Here is a 21,282-nt window from a genome sequence, read left to right as displayed (position 1 = left end):
TGGAGCATCAGCCTAGATTTTGTGCTCAAGTCTTTGGAAGAATGCGAAGAGAACATCTTATGCAACATTCACAACATCTTATGCAACGTTCAGGAACTTGAGGGGACTTCATAAAGAAAATCAGGAGAAACTATTTCCACTGATCATTGTGTCAGTCACTAAAGAGCATAAATTCATAATCATCATGAAAAGAATGAAGGGATAAATCAGGGAAAACTCTTAAGGAGGGAGTTGTAAATACGTGGAGTGCCCTACTAGGAACAATGCTAGAATCAGAGTCCATAATTGTTTTTAACAGGGAAGTGAATAATATTTGAACAAGGACAAATTTAAAACAGGTCAATGCAGGGAGAATGGACAAAATGACTAGTTCTTTCAGAGTGCCTTTTGTTCTTTTATACTCAGTCCATTAAGGGCATCCTGAACTTAGCAGGTCCTAATTAGGCATAGCTTAATATGGCCCCACTGTTGATTCAAGGTCCTTCAGCGTGACAATTGGAATCATCCAATATGTCAACAGGTGACATGGGCTGCACTCAATAATCAGTCCCTGGTGTTTGACCAAACTCAGTCAAAGATTCTACAGTTAGCTTTCAGTTTCTTAGGCTAAGAAAAAGACAAGAAGTGCCAAGTTTCTGAACCTAACTGGTGTTCTCTGCTGGAAATGTATCTATCAAACAAGGTTGAATCCAATACATTTGTCATGGCGATCATCAAAGGTCCAGACCTACATGTCAAGAACGGCCACTTCCACAAGATAGCAGAAACCCAACGTCACAAATGAAATCAAAGCCCAGCATGAGTTGCTCCCTTTTGAGATAGAAGCAAAAGTAAAAGGGGTGAAAAGAAATAAAATCAGAAGGCGAGTTGGATAAGGGAAACAAATCACAACAGAAAAAGCAAACCTGAAAGTTTGATAATCATCCAAACCTGAAATTAGATTACAGTCTGATCTTGCTGCCACAAGCATTGTGTACAGCTCATGCCAAAAGGCATCAATTAGCCATGTGAAGAATCACAGGTACAAGACTGCCTTCTACCATCCCATAGCATAGTAGCTTGGCTCAGCGATAACAGTCTGAGGACAAACCTTCAGATTATCAGGACTTTCTACTCTTCAAAATACTCACCACTTCACTTTGTTACCAAATTCAGGATAACCATGTTGTATCTATTAAAGTCCTAAACCTTCTGCCTGAAATTCTAGGTTTCCCTCCAGCCCAAGAGTCGCACTCCCTCAGCGCCAGTAAAGATTCCCATGGAACAAATTGAACCACAGAAAAATGGCTCGCAGGGCCCTGCTAGTGAGTAAAGTGCTCAACAACAACTTCTTGTTATTAAATGTCTTAACTGGATACTCAACTAATCAACTCGTCTCTTCCACACATTTAAAGCCAATAATCACTTTCATCTTATGAAAACACTTTAACAATGTAATCATCTGTACTCCACTTTAGCTATTGAATCTTGCAGCACAATCACTCAATTATTGCTCTTCTTACCTGATTTTAGCAATTTCTTTGCCTTGTTCATCTTCCCCAACTTCCCTTTTTGTTGGCTGTAGCTCCTCAGGCTCTTTGCTAAAATGACCAATTGAGCCACTGAAGCTTACTATCATAGCCCAGTACTACCATGGCTGGCCTCAGCTACCTCGATATGGCTTTCACAAGTCTTGCGCAAGTGAAATCTCTTATTTTATCATTGTATCTTCCTTGACAATTGCCACTCAATTTTGGAAGGGATTTGCAAATAGGTTTCAGTGAATGAGAATTTGATGGCTTCATGATTATTATATTTCTTAAATAGATCAGTTTACTTCCAGTAATGATGAACAAGCTTTGACAGTTAGATCATAACGTGAAGATTATACTTTATTTCATAAAAGTAATAATTATCTGATTGAAGTTCTCCAGTAACATGCAGCTTGCACAGCCTACCATGCTTTTGGTGAACTAGAAAATAGTGCAAAAGATATGCAGATAGGAAAACTAGTTTGTTGTAGGATTATTAGACTGTGACCTCTCCCAAAATTATGCGATAGTTATCCCTGGAAGACTTACTTCAACAAAGTATCAGGACCCATTCTTGAAATCTGTCACAAACACCCTGCATCACTTCACTTTACTGCTCACCCTCGTATCAGATTATCCACAGCACTGGGTTTCAGGGTTATTGTGATGTTCAAAAAGCTTATTATCTCACCCATGCTTTCTCATATCAAGATGAATTGACACTGTCATTCACGCTGGTGTTGATGTGATTCCACTACAACAACTTTCATTTATCTGGTGCCTTTAACATAGTAGAAAATCCCAAGATGCTTCAGAGGAGCATTAACAGAATTTGACACTTGTTCTATTGGAAATATTCAGCAGGTCAGGCAACATCTGTGGAGAGGGGAAAACACACAGCTAACATTTTGGGTTCAGAGCCTTTTATCAGAACCGGATGAAGTTAGAGATGTAACAGGATTTAAGCAAGTACAGAGGCAGGGAAAACACCTTTGCTGAATTCTGCTGTTCTTGAACTTGCCTCTCCTCCCTCCTTTCTCTGCCACTGTACTTGCTTAAAACCTGTTACATGTCTAACTTTTTGCAGTTCTGATGGAAGTTTGCCGACCTGAAACATTAAGACCCTTCTTTATGCACAGATGCAGCCTGATCTGCTGAGTATTTCCAGAATTTTCTAGTTTTACTTTCTAATTCTGGGATGTGGACGTAGCTGGCAAGGCCAGCATTTGTTGGTCATCCTCAGTTGCCCAAGAAAGGCGGTGATACAACTGAGTGGCTTGTTAGGCCACTTCAGAGTGCAGTTAAGAGTTAACCATAATGGACTGGTGCTGGAGTCCCACATAGGCCCAGAGTGGGTAAAAGCGGCAAGTTTCCTTCCTCTGTATTTTTATGGGGACATTGTTGGGTGAAGCCACGCCTTGCCAGAGGGAGGGACCAGGATTTGCTTTCATGTTTTTTTCTTATTTCTGATGCGCCAATTGTCCACAAAGTACAACTTACTGATTTACAAAATGTTCCACTCTAAATCTTGGACAAAAGGTCTGACTCAATGCCACTTTCCCCAAATTTTATTCTGCCAAATCAATCTTTTTGCCAACTGATTTTTCATATATGCTCTGACCGTGACCTAAATCCTAGCTTTTCAGCCTCAACTCAGATGATAACAGAGAGATGATGCTGTGGGTAGCAAACGTCCTCACCCACAAATCAGGAATTTCACATTTTTAGCCAGTAGAGTGCATCCTGCTCAACTTGCCGTGTGTTATACGGCTGCAATTCAGGTAGTGTTGAGCTGTATATCACTGATTTTCCATAAATCAAAAAAATCGGCTGATTTTTGTCTAGTTCAGGGATTTCACATTTCTCCATGGTGCTGTTTAATATTGGATATCGCAATGGAACCATGCTGAGTTGAGGGGTGCAACATGGGGTCTGTTTAATGTCTTTACTTCACCTGACCTGTGAATGTGGTTGGTTACCAGGAGAAAGGTCCTCCAGTTGGAGCTATGCAAGCTGAATTGTCGCCAAGCAACTCCGATTCACTTGATCGCAGGTATGCTCGTCTTTTTATTTCTCTCTTATTACAAGATAAAACATCTGCAAGCTTCCAGATGAGTGCACGTCTTTGCATTGACTAGATTTCTGTGTCGACTGTATTGCTCTGTGTGCCCAGAATACAGAGCACAGAAACAACCAAGTTGTTTTAATTGCTTGTATTACAGTAAAAAAGTTGTCATTTATCTAAATAATAGCCACTATATTTCAAAAATAATTCATTGGTCAAGAGTGCAATAGTGGAACTCTTTATTCATAAGAATATAAAATATTGAATATTTTTGTTAGGTAAGCATATCAAGGGAAATGGAGCCAAGACGGGTAAGTGGAATTGAGGTCGATCAGCTGTTACGACCGACTGCTCCTGTCAAAGCCCCCAATCAAAATATACGATTCTGATTGCGGTGGCACCAACGCACTGTTAATTCAATCCCATCACTCCACAGATCGGCTAACATATCATTTCAAACTTTCCAAATTAAAGACTGGCCAAATTGCACTTCTATTAACCCCCGAATGAGGCTAACCAAACCAGGTGTCTTCAAATCAACAAATTAACTCTTTAATTAGAAGAACTAAATTCTTAAACACTATGAAGGTATAAACAACATTTAAAATAGGAAAAAAAGAGTCCTTGCAAATTTACAGTCCAATGTTGCTTTCCTTCTCCAGCGAATTTCAACAATTAACCACTTACAAACACTTTCAATGGAATCAATCTGACTTTAGTTTTTGAGGGATAAAGGATTGTCACAGTCTAACTTCCCTCCCTTCAGTTTAAATTATCAGAGATCTCTGTTTTGGCTTGATGTTTTAGAATTTTAAGAGATAATAATTAAACAGGCTAAAATCCTCTTCCTTCAGTTTAAATGGTTGAGAGCTCTTTTTCCAGGTGCGGTCACCACAGCTGTCTGTGTCCTGTCTGTCTGTTAGTACAAACTGTCTTCAACTAAAAGCCAGTTCAAAACTGAATTGGAACAAATGTATCACATGAGACTCACTCCCAGTGGCCGTTTCTATGGTAACGAGAATGCACCCTTTGAATTGCAGACTCCAAATGGCTGTTTCTAAGGCAACGAAAATGCACCTTCCTATAACTCCTGAGGCTTGCCATTTCTTAAAGCAATACTGATCCCTTGCAAGCCTTAAAGGCAAACAGCTTATTCCGAAAAAAAAACTACAGGACCATGACACAGCCACAATTTAAACAATTTGTGCAACAGGTTCGAGGAGCTGAATGGCCTTGTCCTGTCCCTATGTTCTTAAAAGCCAAGAGGTAATGATCAGCCTATATAAAACTTTAAGACTTCAGTGAGAGTACTGAGTGCAGTATTGGGCTTCACACTATAGGATGATGCTGAGGCTTTAGAAAGGAGTACAATACACAACACGAGGAGGCTGCCTGGTGTGAGAAAATATAAATAATAAGAAAGGCTTAAAGTCTGGCACATTTTTTGTTAGAGTAATGCAGATTACTGCAATATATTTTCGGAACATTTATGAAAGGATGGGACAAAGTGGTTAGAAGCAGAAAAATGCTGGGAACACTCAGCAAATCAGGCAGCATCTGTGGAAAACCGAGTTATAATTTCGGGTCCATGACCTTTCATCAGAACTGAAAGATGTTAGAGATTTAACAGCTTTTTAGTAAACGTGTGAACTGTGAACGTCAGCAAGTTAATCATTTGCATTTACATTATGCACCTTAAAACTCTTCATAGAGGCATAATCAACTGTGGCGATTGATCACACTCGAACCTGATTTTGTCCACATACTCATTATTCAGCAAACCTCACTAGATCTGGAGTTATAGCTCAGGCTGGTTTCCAAATTTGCTGTCACTGTATTGAGGCTGACTCTCATGTTCTTACTGTGAACGTGACTGAGACAACTTCATTCAGTTCAGACTGGGCATTGATTCTGGAACTTCTCTTGTCTACAAGACTCAGTACCACACTTGGAAGAGCGCCGACTCTTGGAGCCGTTTGAGGTGCTCTCAATGGCATACTTTAGAATAAAACTGTGTACAAATGAAGGGAATAATGTTTTCTTCTGTCTCAATCTCTCCACAGTATAACTTTACACCTCAAGATTTCCTGCCCATCCTCCCCTGCTTTCAATTACTCCCGGAACGCCATATGCTCTGTCCCACAGGTCAAGATAGAAATGGAGTCCGATTATGATGACACAGACACCGAGAAGGCTCGGAGAGACACAGGCGGTGAGACTACTTTGTAGCCTGCTCTGCCATAGCTTTAGAAAATAACAGCCTGGTCCTTCCAGAAACACCTTTGTTAGCACATGGACCTCGTGAACTGTTGATGGGCTGACAGATCAGAGCCACAATTTGTGCATGTTAACTTTCTGAGACCTGCACTTTGTCCAGACATAATACCAGATCTGAGTATCTACCACAAGTGAAGACTTCTATGTATCTATGCTGTCCTTTGCCTGTGTTGTGTAAAATATGTTTTTAAAGGATAGTGACATTATCAAAGATTAGCAAACAACTGTTAGTACCAGTCAGACAAGACTGCAGTATATGCCAACAAATTCCAAGAATTGGGAAATTGCTTTGAGGCAATTGTAATTTTTCAAGCCAGTTCTCTCTTGAGATTTAACTTTGATGCTGTGAAGAGGTTGAACCATTGTTTATGTAAATGCATCCTTTGGCACCTGTAAGCTTTTCTCATTAAGATCATTGCTGTTAAGAGCAGGTTTTGCTCCGTTTGATTCAACAGGATTGTAATCCTGATGAGAACAACTTACTGCTTTTACAAACAAATAGTTTTTAATTATATTGCACAATGCATGAAGTGGAGGGAACTCAGATGGTGTAGGTCACATAGCTGTTAATCATCTAGTAGCTTTTCAAAGGTTCCTGGGCTGTAGTTTTTCTATTTGATGTTGGTGCAGTTTATTCCTATTTAAGTGGTACAAAATTGGGAATACCTGATCAAACTTAATCATTTTTCTTGGCAGGTTCAGGTTGCTCTACAAATGCCAACCATGTATTTCTTTATTCCCTTTCTAATTTATTTTGTAATTGCTGTTTTTGAAATTATCTGTAGAAATTGTGTATGACAAACTATTGCTGCAACATTTTTTCGAGCAGTCTATCTTCATGCTAAGAAGTGAGGAATTGAACAAAATAGACAAGAAAGATGGGAGGTATTCCTCCAATTTGGCAGTCAGATTCTTCAGGTTTTACTTTTAAAGAAAAATCAGTTGAAATTAGGTGCAAGCAAATCTGTCATTTTTGAATTCAAAAGTGAAGCACGTTTGACATCAGGTAACTTTGAGTTCAATCAGCAAAGCAACTCTGGAAGGAAAAAAATAAAGTACTTTATGTAAATAATAAAACACTCACCACTGTCTTCCAAAGTGTACGGCTAAAAGGAGTTGAAATACATTATTAACTGCATCCTCAGCACCTGCTCCTGTTGAATCGTCTTTCATTCAATTGTTAGCATTTTCTCTTCTCAGTTAATTAATACAGATAGAAGGTTAAATAGTCTCAAACAGTTTGCTGACAATTACATTTGGGTTTGAAATTAATGTTTCAGTAGGCAATTACCATGTTTAATCATAAGTTCAGAGGCTTACCTACAAAGTGGGCATGTCTGGAAATATAAAACAACTCGAGTCTAGGAACATAGAAAATAGGAGCAGAGTAGGCCATTCGGCCCTTCGAGCCTACTCCGCCATTCATTATGATCATGGCTGATCATCCAACTCAGTAACCTGTCCCCGCTTTCCCCCCATACCCTTTGATCCCTTTAGACCCAAGAGCTGTATCTAACTCCTTCTTGAAAACATACAATGTTTTGGCCTCAACTGCTTTCTGTGGTAGCAAATTCCACAGGCTCACCACTCTCTGGGTGAAGAAATTTCTCCTCATCGCAGTCCTGAAAGGTTTACTCCGTATCCTTAGACTATGACCCCTGGTTCTGGACTCCCCCACCTTTGGGAACATCCTTCCTACATCTACCCTGTCAAGTCCTTAGAATTTTAATAGGTTTCTATGAGATCCCCCCTCACTCTTCTGAACCCCAGCGAATATAAACCTAACCGACTCAATCTCTCCTCGTACGTCAGTCCCACCATCCCAGGAATCAGTCTGGTAAACCTTCGCTGCACTCCCTCTACTGCAAGAACATCCTTCCTCAGATAAGGAGACCAAAACTGCACACAATATTCCAGGTGTGGCCTCACCAAGGCCCTGTATAATTGCAGGTATCCGTTACAGACCTCTATACTGGGTTCACCTTATCTCATGCACACTTTGCTGAAACTGTGGAACCGAATCCTTTACGAGCCCAAAGCACATTATTACTTCTATCCAAGGTCAGGTTTGCTCATGACCTGTGCAGGGCAGCACAGTGGTTAGCACCGCAGCCTCACAGCTCCAGCGACCTGGGTTCGATTCTGGGTACTACCTGTGTGGAGTTTGTAAGTTCTCCCTGTGGCCGTGTGGGTTTCTGCCGGGTGCTCCGGTTTCCTCCCACAGCCAAAGACTTGCAGGTTGATAGGTAAATTGGCCATTGTAAATTGCCCCTAGTGTAGGTAGGTTGTAGGAGAATGGTGGGGATGTGGTAGGGAATATGGGATTAATGTAGGATTAGTATAAATGGGTGGTTGTTGGTCGGCACATACTTGGTGGGCCGAAGGGCCTGTTTCAGTGCTGTATCTCTCTATGAATAGACAAAAACTGGTTATAGACTGGTAGCAAGTAGCAGTTCCTACCTCCATTACTATGCACTTCCATAAATGTATAATATGGTGGCTGTTCAGTGAATGGGTCCAAAAGTAAGAAAGTCCTTGAAGGATAAACAATCAGTAAAAGCTGTCATCTAAGAGCTGAGACTGGATTCTGAAGGGGTGGGGAAAACTCATGCCTGAGGGTTCATACATTTTTGTATGAGACTAACAATGCTAATTCCTTTGAGTAGATGAAAGGTTCATGGATGTGATTAATAAATCCTCCAGCACACTTGCACACAATTGATCCTCTGTTTAGCTTTATATATGAAAATGTTATTGACATTTGTAAGTTCAAATGAAGCTAACTGGTGACTACTTGCCATAACAAACATAATAGAAAATGTTCAATGATTTGACAATACTATATTCACATGAGCAACTTTAGTTCAAAACATGCCATCAAATGCTGATGACTAAATGGGATCTTGACTCAGTTGACATTATTCTCCTGTCTGGGTTGTAAGCTTATGGGTTTGAGTCCATAACACGATATGAACTCCGAACCTAGGCCAACACTCAGATACAGGACCTGAGGGAATACTGCTTTATTTGCGGTGCTGTCCTTTTGCGGTAGATATTCAAGATCCCACACCATTATTCAAAGAAAAACAGGAAGGTTGTTTGATGTCCCAGCTAACATTCGGCCCTCAACCACCACCACCTAAAAAACAGATGAACTGGTTAATCATCTCATTATTGTTTGTGAAACATTACTAGTGTCACATCAGTCAGCTTGGACAACAGTCAAATGGAAGTCATCCCTTAAATCCCTGAAAGTTGCTAGGTTAATAGGTCCCAGGTTAATAGGGCTGTTAAGAAGGCATATGGTGTGTTAGCCTTTATTAGTAGGGGGATCGAGTTTCAGAGCCACGGGGTCATGATGCAGCTGTACAAAACTCTGGTGAGGCCGCACCTGGAGTATTGCGTGCAGTTCTGGTCACCGCATTATAGGAAGGATGTCGAAGCTTTGGAAAGGGTGCAGAGGAGATTTACTAGGATGTTGCCTGGTATGGAAGGAAGGTCTTACGAGGAAAGGCTGAGGGACTTGGGGTTGTTTTCGTTAGAGAGAAGGAGGAGGAGAGGTGACTTAATAGAGACATACAAGATAATCAGAGGGTTAGATAGGGTGGATAGTGAGAGTCTTTTTCCTCGGATGAGGATGGCAAACACGAGGGGACATAGCTTTAAGTTGAGGGGTGAAAGATATAGGACAGATGTCAGAGGTAGTTTCTTTACGCAGAGAGTAGTAGGGGCGTGGAACGCCCTGCCTGCAACAGTAGTAGACTCGCCAACTTTAAGGGCATTTAAGTGGTCATTGGATAGACATATGGATGTAAATGGAATAGTGTAGGTCAGATGATCGGCGCAACATCGAGGGCCGAAGGGCCTGTACTGTGCTGTAATATTCTAATTCTAATTCTAATTTCTTTGAGAAACTTCAATATGATAAGGCACTGGATCAATGCATGTATTATTTACCAGTAACTAAATGTTTCTCTGCTGTTTTGTTGCCTTGCCCTGTGTTATGAATGTTAAAACAATTTTGCCTATGCAATAACATTGGGAAAGTAAATCTGATCAGGCTGCGAGCAGAAAAAAAAACTGAGAACTCACAAGCGGCACACCCGCATTCCCATTTTGTTCCTGGGTAAGAATATACATGACGGTCCTGAATCCATTCAGGAGATGGTATTCTGCAGGGGGAGGGAATGGGCTACTCTGAACTCAGTCCATTAGGAGGCTGCACAAGTTATGACTCTCTTCGCCATCTTGTCACTCCTGGCTATATGAGGAGTTGGACAAAATAAACTGTTGAAAATTCCTTGCTACAACTCAGCTGCATTACATGATACAAACAGTTGACATGCTCATTCAATAATGGAGATTATTGCACACACAATGCAAATCCATACAAATACAACGTTCACAGATAAATATACATAAGCATGCATGCAAATTACGACTGTTGATTCCTTTTACTGAGAGAAGAGATGGGATGAGATGTTAAAACCAAGGCTCCACCTGCCCTTTGAGGTGGACGTGCAAAGTCCGATAGCACTGTTTTGGAAAGAGCAGGGAATTCTCCCTAGTGTCCTGATCACTATTTATCCCTCAAGCAACATCACTGAAACAGATTTTAAAACAGCTCATTTACCTCATTGCTATTTGTGGGACCTTGCTGTGCTCAATTAGCTGCTACATTTGCCAACATCATGACAGTGACAATGTTTGAAAAGTATTTCATTGGCTGTGAAACACTTAGGGGGTTCTGAGGACTTGAAAGTTGCTATCTAAATGCAAGTTCCTTCTTTCTATGATTTCCAGGAATCCTTTTTTAATGAAGTGACTGTTTGTCCCTGGAACCAATAATCTACTACGAAGATTGCATCTTCAAAAACCACCCACATTGAAGCCATCTATTCCTCGTACTTTGGTAACAGTTTATTAATTATAGAGGAAAGGTTCAATCTCCCCTTTTTGTTAAAGTATAGTTGATTTCACTTTTCCTAAGAGCCAAATTACATGAACGTAATATTCAGTCTTCTGCTGCTGTGACATTACAGAGGATGCACATTGGCAACCAATGAGCTTCCTCAGATTTATGCTTGCTTCCTGAATTTGGCCTCTGCTCTGGTTCTTCCTCAGACAACACTGCTGATGTAATATATGATCCCTCAGTGTTGCTCCCTCACTTTTGTAAAACCACCTCTTGACACATGCCCACCATAACAATTTTCTTAGAAAGATTGCAGTCTCCACTATCAAGCTGATTGTTCCTGTCTCCTTCTCTGATAACTTTTATTTATATTGCACTTTTACCATAATAAAATGCTTTATAGGGGTCTCATAAAGGAAAATAATAGTGCAGATGCCAAAAAATTTGGTCAAAGAGATAGATTTTAATGAGCGTCTTCAAGGAAAGAAATGAGATCGAGAGACAGAGAGGTTTTTGGAAGGGAATTTCAGAGCTTCGGGTTCAGGCAGCTGAAAGCATAGCCACCAATGGTGGGGCAATTAGAATTGAGGATGCTCAGAGGCCGGAATTCGAGGAGCGCAGATACCTCAGAGGGTTGTGGGGCTGGAGGAGATTACAAAGATAGGGAATGACAAGGCCATGGAGGGATTTGAAAATAAGGTAAAGAATTTTTAAATACATTGTTGAACCGGGAGGTCAGAGTGCACAGGGGTGATGGGTGAATGGGATTTGGTGTGAGTTAGGAAACAGGCAGCACAGTTTAGATAACCTCAAATTTATGGAGTGTAGAACATGGGAGACCAGCCAGGACTGCATTAGAATAGTAAAGTCGAGAGGTAACAAAGGCATGAATGAGGGTTTCAACAGGAGACAGCAGAGGCATCAGGGGACATTATGGAGGAAGATATAAGGGGTGCAGATATGTGATCAGAAGCTCATCTCAGGGACAAATATGACATCAAGATTGCAAACAGCCTCAGACAGTTGCCAAGGAGAGAGATGGAGTCAGTGACTAAGGAATGGAATTTGTGCAGTGACCAAAGACAATAGTTTCAGAGTTCCCAATATTTAATTGGAGAAAATTTCTGCCCATCTAGTACTGGATGTCAGATAGGCTGTGTGACAATTTAGAGACAGGTGGTGGAGGTGAGGTGAAGCTGAGAATCAGTGTACAAGTGGAAACTGGCACTGTGCTTTTGGATGATGTCACTGAGGGGCAGCATGTAGATGAGGAATAGAAGGGGTCCAAAGATAGATCCTTGGGGAACACCAGTGGAAAGAGAAGCCACTGAAAGCAAGTCTCTGACCAGGATGAGATAGATACGAATGGAACCAGGCAAGTGCAGTCCCACCCACTTGGACGACAGATTGATAAACTACATCAAATAAACCTCGTAAGGCCACTCTCAAATCTTGAAAAGATAACAGCCTCTGATACAACACACAACAGGTGACTCCTTCAATAACTGAGAGATTGTGCAATATTTCATGCCTTATATGATTTAAAGTATATATTGCATTAGCTGATAATACTGTTGCTATCAGGTAGTTCCACGTCTGTAATAGTAAAGTGTTGAGCACAGGCCAGGTAATTTACCATATGGTGTTAACATGTGAGAAAGTGATTCCAGAAGCATGGGCAGAAGTTTGGAAGTTGCTCACCTGCTTATGCTTGGAGAGTCATGAGTGTTGTCGGGAAATGAGGGAAGGAGACAAAAGTATATAAGCTTAAAAAAAGTAATATAGCTCAGTACAAGAAGCAAAGCTCGGGCTGCCTGTCACACAAACTCACAAACAAGAGCCGAGGGGGTCTCAGCTGGCCTGTTTGTTATGGTCGTGTTAATGGGCAGAGTAGTAAAGTTGCTGCCCTGAAGCAGTCAAGGTAAACTGAATGCATCAGTTCAACAAAGACCAGCTCATTCTAATAAGCTCCTTTCATGCTACCTGCGCCTATTGGACTGGACACAGGGAGTGAGGAAAATTCTGGTGATGCAGCACCTCTTCCAGGGCTAATGGTCACTCGGACAGGGAACAGCCGTCAGCAAAAGGCTGGTGGAAACGGAAGGATATTAAAATCTACTCAAAAGACGCTCATCAAAAGCAAATAGGAATGCAAGGATCAAAATTCAGTAGAATTACTCAAAAGGTCATTAATAAAGTAACATAACACAAAAGAAAACATAGTACTAGGCAGCTTTGAGAACCTAGCTTTCAGCCTGTGCCGTAGCATTTTAAATGATCTCACGTCAGGAAAGGTATTTATCCATGATAGCTGTTCAATACATTTACCACAGACGCTCCTTTAATGAAAGTCACTCTTTCTTGCTTTGTACACTGTTCAGTCCCGATGGAACTGTGCAGAACTTCAGCCTCTTACGCTGAGATACAACCTTTCCTTTCTCCCTTGCACAGAAATGTGTCATGCTTCACAATTTCTACCCTGATATCTCTATTTTACTTTACTGAGAGAGCGGAAGGAAGGTACATCTTATTCTGAGCTATATTAGAAGACCCCTATTTTATTTTTGGTTGTGGACGGCAGCTGATGTTTTTGCTTTTGCCATTCACACTTCCTCTGGACTCACCTTTTGTTTTTATTTCTTCCATTACCCTCCTTTTGCCCAGCAGTATTATCCCTTTTGTCTCTCTCCTGCCTTCTACTGTCATAGAACTTGCGGGTTTGGAAGGTGCTGTTAAAGGAGGCTTGGTGAGTTGCTGCAGTGCATCTTGGAGATGGTATACATTGCTGTCACTTGTGGAGGGACTGAATGTTTAAGGTAGTAGATGGGGTGTCGATAAAGTGAGCTGCTTTGTCCTGCTTGGTGTTGAGCTTCTTGAGTGTTGTTGTAGCTGCAATATTACAAAATAACTAATCAAAAAGGGACAGATTAGAGTTGAGTTGATCATGTCTTCTTGGAAAGGTGGAACATGGTTCCATGGTCAGTGACGACAGGATGAGAAAATTGTGGACTGGGGCATCTGAGTTGGTATAAACTAACAGAAGTCCCAAACAATGAAAAACAGTTCCCAAACTAACCATTATGGTTTCATTCATTTAAAAGGTAAAGCCATCCAGATAATTTTTATACAATTTAATTTCATTTAGTGGTAATGATTTAATACTTTAATCTTGAAGTTAGACCAATTAAAGGAAATTGTGTAAGGCTTACTGTTCATTCATCAGTAGATGATTGGGGATAGAGTGATGCAGAGGGCTACACACATCCTTTCAACTGAAGCCAGCAGCTGAATAGATTGATTGGATTGAATCAATCCAAAGATTTTGAAACATCCCAAATAAAATGGACTGTCCACTGTGAATGTGAATAAAGTTCCAAGTGGCTGCACTTCCATGACTGGAAATAAAGTGGCTCACTTTAAGGTTAAATAAAAAGCTTTTAAGGAAAGTGGAAATATCATTGATAGGATAGACTAAAGAGCTTACTCTCTCACTTGGATCAACTGTTTCATTCTACAGCACTGTCATCTTACATGAATGAAATAAATCGATCTTGGAATGGAGCTTGTGAGTGCACTGAAAAATCTTTGGCTGGGTGTTTTGTTTTCGAAAGCAGTACTGAAATAAAACTATTGCTTGGTTGCAGTGAGGAGGTAATTTGCCATATCCATTGTTTGCAAGGTCAGCTGTCATGGGGCAGCGCCTCAAACATCGCTCTATTGTTTCTGTGAGTACAGCACGACTGCAGTGCACCCAACTCGCTGAAGGCATTTATGACAGAAACATTTAGCATATTTACTTTACTGTGTTGCAGGCACACCAGATGCAAACTTGTAAACTCAACACTAATGATCATTGGAACACCAAGATTCCCCATTCATACAGGGGTTTGTCTGGTGCTTCTGTGTATTGGCAGCAAGATAAACAGTGACTCCTTGTGACATTAAGATCATCACTTGTCATTTTAGGTCTGGAAAGAGGTGTGTTGACCCCTCAAACCAGTCATAAGAATCAGATATTCAGTATTAGGAAAAATCCAGGGTTCATTCCATCCAGTTGCAAATATCACTTTATGATGGAATAGAGGTAAAATAGGCTTAATTAGGTATAATTTAGATATAGTTAATATATTATACCTCAGAATTAAAGATTGAATAGTTAGTTTTCAAGATTGACTGAAATTCCCCTTGCAGATTGACCCACAAAGAGGGTTCAACCTACCATAAAACACTGTGATAAAACAATAAATGGAACAAGAGGTCAAGAAAACACAATTATAAATATTTCGACCAGATAAATGCTCACAACTTCAAGAGAAGGGGGTTTCCACTAAAACATTAAGTGGAGATATTAGTTAATGATACTACCAAATATGGATCTTAAAAGCAAGAAAAACACACACAGAAAGGTAACACATATGCAAAAAGGTCAGATGACACCTTAGAAACAGTAGAAACATGAGGTATTTGAAGCATAAATTAAAAGTGTTGAATTCCTCAAACAATACTTCTCACCCCATGGCTTACTTGGGGAATTTAAGGTGAAAGTTTACTTTAAATTTTGATGGATATTCTAAGATATTTTGCTGTAACATTAGCAAGGTTACATTTTTGGATTATATGTTAGAAATAAGATTATGTGTTACATCTCTTAGTAACATTTGATATTGTGATATTCTTATCCACTTAAAAGTGTAATGTATGTTAAATTCTTTAATATATAAGAGTTAATAAATCATTTCATGTAGCATTCTGTATACAACTACAAGAACCCCCTCTCTGTCTCTTTAGTGGAGAGATGCGTATTGAAGAGAGTTTCCCAGACACTTATATCTGGGATATCCATAATTATTAAAAATAGGCTTTCTGAAACATGGTAATATTCTCCGTTAGTTTTCTTTCTTTGAGGGAAAGCTAGTTCAATTCTTTGGACCCAAATAAGTGTCTATGAGAATTTGTCTGCTTTGAACTAAATTAAAGGAGATTCATAGGGCTGTACTCTTGATTTGTTTAGTCCTCATAAAGGGTTAAAGTCATAAATCATTTCAACTTTACTGTGCTTGCACGGATACTAACATCTCGCACAACAGTTAACCCATTTGTGCTGCAAGGTGAATTCAACAAAATGTGTCAGATTCAGCAACAGAACCACCACCAAGGCTACGAACACTGGTCAACTGGAAATGAAGAGTTATAAATCAGAACTATTTCCAAAGCTGTGTGCAGGTGTTTATCTTGAGGTATTCAATACCACCATGCTTTATTCCAAAATGTCCATTTACAGAGGACAGGTACCACCAGCAATCAATAGAAGAAAGCATTTCCTTGGAGCAGTTGGGACTTACTTTCAATGCTGTGTCATATCTTGTTTTCTGCAGTAACAATCCTCTCATGTGATCACACTATTTAAAAATAAATCCAAGTGGGAACATTGAATATTTTGACCATATTACTTCTCCACAGAAATTGATTTGATTATTTTTCTGAGGTTGTTAAAAGCATTAGCTTTGTTTGGAAATAGATAAACAAGGGACACAGCCATAGATAACAGTAGAAAACATCCCCATATGGCATGGCAACGTCGGTGTTGCACGGGGTCAAGCAGAATTAAACCTGGTTACTGTTGTGGTCTTTATGATGGTTTATCTTTTATTTAACAGAAAGGCAAAATTATCATGTTTTCCCTCTAGCATTAGTGGCAGTGCCTTCAATCATCATACTCGTGCATTATGGAATATTTTCCCTTCTATACCAGTGCTTGTGATGTCTTCCTTTCTCCTCATCCAGGGATTTCTCCACACTGCCCCATGATAGACTGGGCCTCGAGTGTGTCCTTTCCATTTCCCACACTTCTGCTCTCACCCCTTCCCCTCCCTCATAGAACCACAATAGGGCTCCCTTGCTCCTCATCTTCGACTCCATCTTCAACAATCAGCCCCTGCTATTTCCAGCACCCTCAGCGTGACACCATCACCAAACATACCTTTGCGTCTCCTTCCAGCATTCCAAAGGTATGGTTCCTTCTGCTGCACCCTGGTCTATCCCTCAAACATCACACCACCTCCCCAAACAAGCACAAGAGATGCAACACCTGTCCTTTTACCTCCTCCCTTCACATCGTCCAAGGCCCCAAATACTCGAATAACTTATTTTCAATTTAGTAAACTGTATGCAGTGCTCACAATAGTCTCCTCCACATTGGGAAGTCCAATCGCAGATTGTTACATCTCGAACTTTTTCCAGTTCTGAAGAAAATTCATCAACCTGAAACGTTAACTCTTTTTTCTCTCCCCAGATACTGCATGATCTTCAGACTATTTCCAATATTTTGTGTTTTTTTATGCAAGTATATTTTAACTTGGTGTTCCAAATAGTCAGTAGGAGCAGCAAGTCTGCTTGATGTTATTCCCAACTAGTGGCCTCAGATTAACTGCTCATTCAGCACAAACCAGTCCCTGAACCAGGGTCTTTCCTAGTTTCATTTTGTTCCTTATACCAATTGAGCCATCCTAGAGCTCCGGAAGTGATTTTATTGGCTTTTTACTTTCCCTGTCAACATGGATAGGATTCCATTCAGTCTTTGGCTAAGAGGCCAATTTCCATTCCTACTAATTGATCGTACCAGTTTGTTAAGAATGGTGGCTCCGAGACAGCAGTGTGTGAGAAAGCATTCATGGTTTCCTTTTTAACTTTCCACCCCACTGCTCTTTTTCCACCATTTGTTTCTCTCCATTTTTAAAGGCAGAAACTGTTTGTTGGAGTATGTTTTCAGATAAAATCACCAAGTACCCATTCCTCGTGAGATAGAAGTGTTAAGACCAGGCGAGAAATGCAACCAAGGATCTTTTGTTGTCTTTACCTGGTCTTAATGTAACAGGGTTTTATTTTTAAACACACTGTTTTGAGCTCCCCCCTTTTTGTGAATCCTTATTCCAATTATAAGGCAAAGCAACCACAGACCATGTTTTCTTAGGTTTAAAGCAGAAAGGTGAAGTTTATTGATACTTAAACTCTAATATGGTTCACATCTCTGGATATATGGCACGCCCACGAGATATACATATGCAGATCGGGGCAGAAAAGAGAAGAGGCAAATACAGGAGAGAGATTTGAGGCAAGATCAGAAGAGTTTCTTGTTCATCGTGCTTCAAGCTCACTTGATTGTAGGCCGTCTTGCTGCTCGTCAGGGCCCAGGGTTGTTCTTAAACCTTGTTCATGAAGGAGACTTTTCTCTGAGATTCATGTGTTTTCACAAGATTCCATTCCATGGTAAAGAGATGGAGGCAGGCAGGACTGGAGAGGAGGTTCTGTTGCAACTGGAAGCACACAGCTTTCTGAGTTCAAATCCCTTGTTGGGTGTTCAAATCTCAACAGCCAGATAGTAATGTGACTAAAAGTGGTCTGATCACTTCTTCTGTGTTTGTGACTCCTGCTGTCTTCGCAGTCAACCTGGAATGCTAGCTCCCCCCCACCTTCAATGTCTGGTAATCAAAAGTCCATTGTTGGTTGAATGGGTCAGGGCATAGTCCCTTGTTCCAACTCTGCTAGTTACTATGCAAATATCTTTCTGTCAGGGGCTTGCAATTTGAAGTTTTCATGTTCATTTGGCAAAATCATGCATGTCTCAGTCTTGACAGGTGGGGAGGTTTGCCTGACAAGACTATTTGTGAGGGAGAGGGGAGGAGAAGAAGCAAAGAAGATGGACATGATAGCTAAGCCTTATTCCATACTTGTTTTCATATATTAATTTTCCATCAGGCCCTATAGTGATAAACAATACTTGAATTTTGTGTTCATGAAGCCAAGAGCGCTGCATCCAGTTTTAGTATTTCTTAGATCAGGGATCAAACCAGGAATTTGTTTCCTTTTTGGTTACATTTAAAACAGCTTTGTGATACAGGACCTGTATGACTGGTAGAGCTGATCATTCTTCTGGTGACTTAAACCATGTATCTCCTATAAACATGGGGAATTCAGAGTTGGTTGAAGTGCCCATTTCAATTGTGATCAATTGCACAGTTTTGCTGCAATCTATTGTTTTTATAAAATAAATGTCCATTTCCTCAAGAGTACCAGGCAGATATAACCCGATCCAAACTAACTACTATTGGGGCACTGTGAAATATTATTTAAAAACATAATTATTTATGTTGGCTCAGTGATATTGCACAGGCAACTTTAACAAAGTATCATCTCCATACCTGTAGATTTGGCAGTCTTTGTTAAACTGCCACAAACTCCCAATGAGAGGACAAAATTCACTTTAAGTTTTAACAAACTTTATTTCAGTTATTTCTGAACCACTCCCACCATGTCAATAATACAATGCTTGGATGTCTGGCATCAAACAATAAAAATTCAGATTTTACTGGAGAGTTGAGGATGCTCAGTTTAGTCACTACATCCGAACCCCATAATTTTAACTTAAAAACCCCCCCCCATCAAAACAGTTGATATGGCAAGAAAAGAATGCAGAACCTCTGTCGCAACCTTCTGAGAAACAGCATGCTTATGTTCCAATGCAGATTATCACTAATCTCACAAAAATGGTGTTTCAACAGAATAGCCAAGTCGTCATTTTAATACATTTGTATTTTCTGAGTACAACCATTTTTAATATATTTGCATATTTGAGCTTAATCCAGTCTGTCCAAATAATTTAAGGAATTTAAGTTTGCTTTCCTTTGCTTTTTTTCCAGCATAGGGTAATGAAAAAAGTGATAGCCTATTTTATGTATCATTGTAAAATTGCACATTTTACAATATTCCGAGTGAGTACTAAATGACTGCACCAGCAAGACTTTTGTTGGAGTTCCTTCACTAATATCTTCTAACATATTATAAGCTGCATACCATGGCCCTCTCCTGACATAAAATACCGGCTCTTCTCATTACTACTTCAAACTCAGAAATAAAAACAGCGTCATCATTTAGGGGAACAGATATACCCAAAATTTGCCCTGAAGGACTTTGTGTAGGAAGCCTCTCAATAAGACAAACTAAAAAATTGCACATAATTTAGATTCTTAACTGAAGGTACTTCTAAATAAATTACACTTAATGCAAAATGAAAAATGCAATGCCTTCAAAGCATAAAATATGAAAATAAATAAATTGCTCAACTGTTAGCCTTTGGTATGGGAAGATGTAAAAACAGTACATTGGAATGTTTATTAGGGCATTGTGCCCCATTTCTCTGCGGCACCACCACAGCGTAAATTTGTTCAGTTCTCTCTCAGCTTCAAAAGTTTCTTGGCTGCAATGATGGTGTTCTTCATTAGCATAGCAACTGTCATGGGTCCAACTCCTCCTGGTACTGGTGTTATAAAACTGGCTTTCTTCTTCACCTCTGAAAAGGGTACGCAGGTTAAAAACAATGTTGCAAAACATGTTTGTCCGACTGTAGCTGCACTCATGCAGGGTTAGATTGTAGACTTTGCAAATGTGTTCACTTCGAAAGTTCCGAGGTGTAGGACCAATTTAAATGCTACCTAGTTCTTGATAGTCTGGCGATAACACAGGTAGTATTCAGCCTATGTATACTCAGTCTTACTTCCTAAGCATCTTGTACCTTATAACAATCCATGCCTGAATTCCCAAAAAGTTGACATGGACTGGTTTTAAAAATCCTACAATGAATAGTGGCAGATTTATTCATTCCATAATGTGGTCCCATTCCAGTGTCATTTCCCAGTTCAAAAAGAATTGAAATCACATGCAAAGTAAATAGAAGCAATGAACAAGTCACAAGCTAGTTAACAACTCTTAATTTTCTAATCCAATCAAGTCGACCATAATTTGAAAATATACAGACTTGTTCAGACCAGGGAGATGAAAGGTTACATCTCAGACAGCAAGCATCAAAATTAGCATTCTAAAAACTTCGCTGGAGATTTTAATGTGGGACTTCCATTGTTCTTGCACCTTGGAATGTTTTCTTACAAGAACAGTGGCTGATAATTGAACATGTGGAAACTGAATCTACCGGGTACCTACTGTTCCACAGGAACCATTTGTGCCACCAGCAGGATTTGGAGAACATGTACAGAAATTTAACAAAGCAATCTTTAAAGTTGATGTGAAGTACTCAACTGTTTGGCTCAAACAACAGTACATGCACTGGTACTCAGTCCTGTAGATTTGCAGGACCCCAGGCTCAAATCATTACTGTGCCAGCAATGAGCCAAGAAAAAACTGAGGTAGAAAAATTGGTCCCTGCCATGACTCTTCCAATTGTTTTATGAAATGCAGGTTTCTGTAGGTTGGGGATATTAGGGGGAATATCAGGATCAAACTGGGTTGTGTGACACTCCCCATCTTGGCTCAAAGGTGAGGAATGAACACAAAGATGATACCCTTGTTGTTTGTAGTGTACATTAATGATTTAGAAGTGAATATAGGCTGTATAAGTAAGTTCGCAGATGACACGAAAATTGGTGGTGTCGTAAATAGTGAAGAGGAAAGCCTTCGATTACAGGATGATATAGATGGGCTGGTAAGATGGGCGGAGCAGTGGC

The 21,282-nt window shown here is 40.1% G+C and overlaps 2 protein-coding genes across 3 annotated transcripts in view; one reads left to right on the top strand and one right to left on the bottom strand.

Moving 5' to 3' along the window:
* The window catches only part of LOC137357123 (electrogenic sodium bicarbonate cotransporter 4-like), a 69,956-nt gene extending 66,392 nt beyond the window's left edge, over window positions 1–3,564 (top strand). The window contains exons 22-23 of the mRNA XM_068023174.1: window positions 1,208–1,304; window positions 3,494–3,564. Of these exons, the coding sequence (XP_067879275.1) occupies window positions 1,208–1,304; window positions 3,494–3,528 (132 nt within the window). The 3' untranslated portion in view covers window positions 3,529–3,564. The remainder of the gene's footprint in view (window positions 1–1,207; window positions 1,305–3,493) is intronic.
* A 5,089-nt stretch (window positions 3,565–8,653) lies between these two features.
* Window positions 8,654–21,282, bottom strand: part of LOC137357233 (bifunctional methylenetetrahydrofolate dehydrogenase/cyclohydrolase, mitochondrial-like) — a 35,591-nt gene continuing 22,962 nt past the window's right edge. The window contains exon 8 of one of the 2 annotated variants that reach the window (XM_068023408.1): window positions 8,654–8,992. In XM_068023408.1, the coding sequence (XP_067879509.1) occupies window positions 8,979–8,992 (14 nt within the window). In that variant the 3' untranslated portion in view covers window positions 8,654–8,978. Of the gene's footprint in view, window positions 8,993–19,027; window positions 20,115–21,282 lie in introns of those variants that run through there. The other variant, XM_068023407.1, reaches the window with a different exon arrangement.

Source organism: Heterodontus francisci, chromosome 47 (genome assembly GCF_036365525.1).
Source record: "Heterodontus francisci isolate sHetFra1 chromosome 47, sHetFra1.hap1, whole genome shotgun sequence".
NCBI lineage: Eukaryota > Metazoa > Chordata > Chondrichthyes > Heterodontiformes > Heterodontidae > Heterodontus > Heterodontus francisci.
This window is presented reverse-complemented; position numbering and strand designations above follow the sequence as displayed.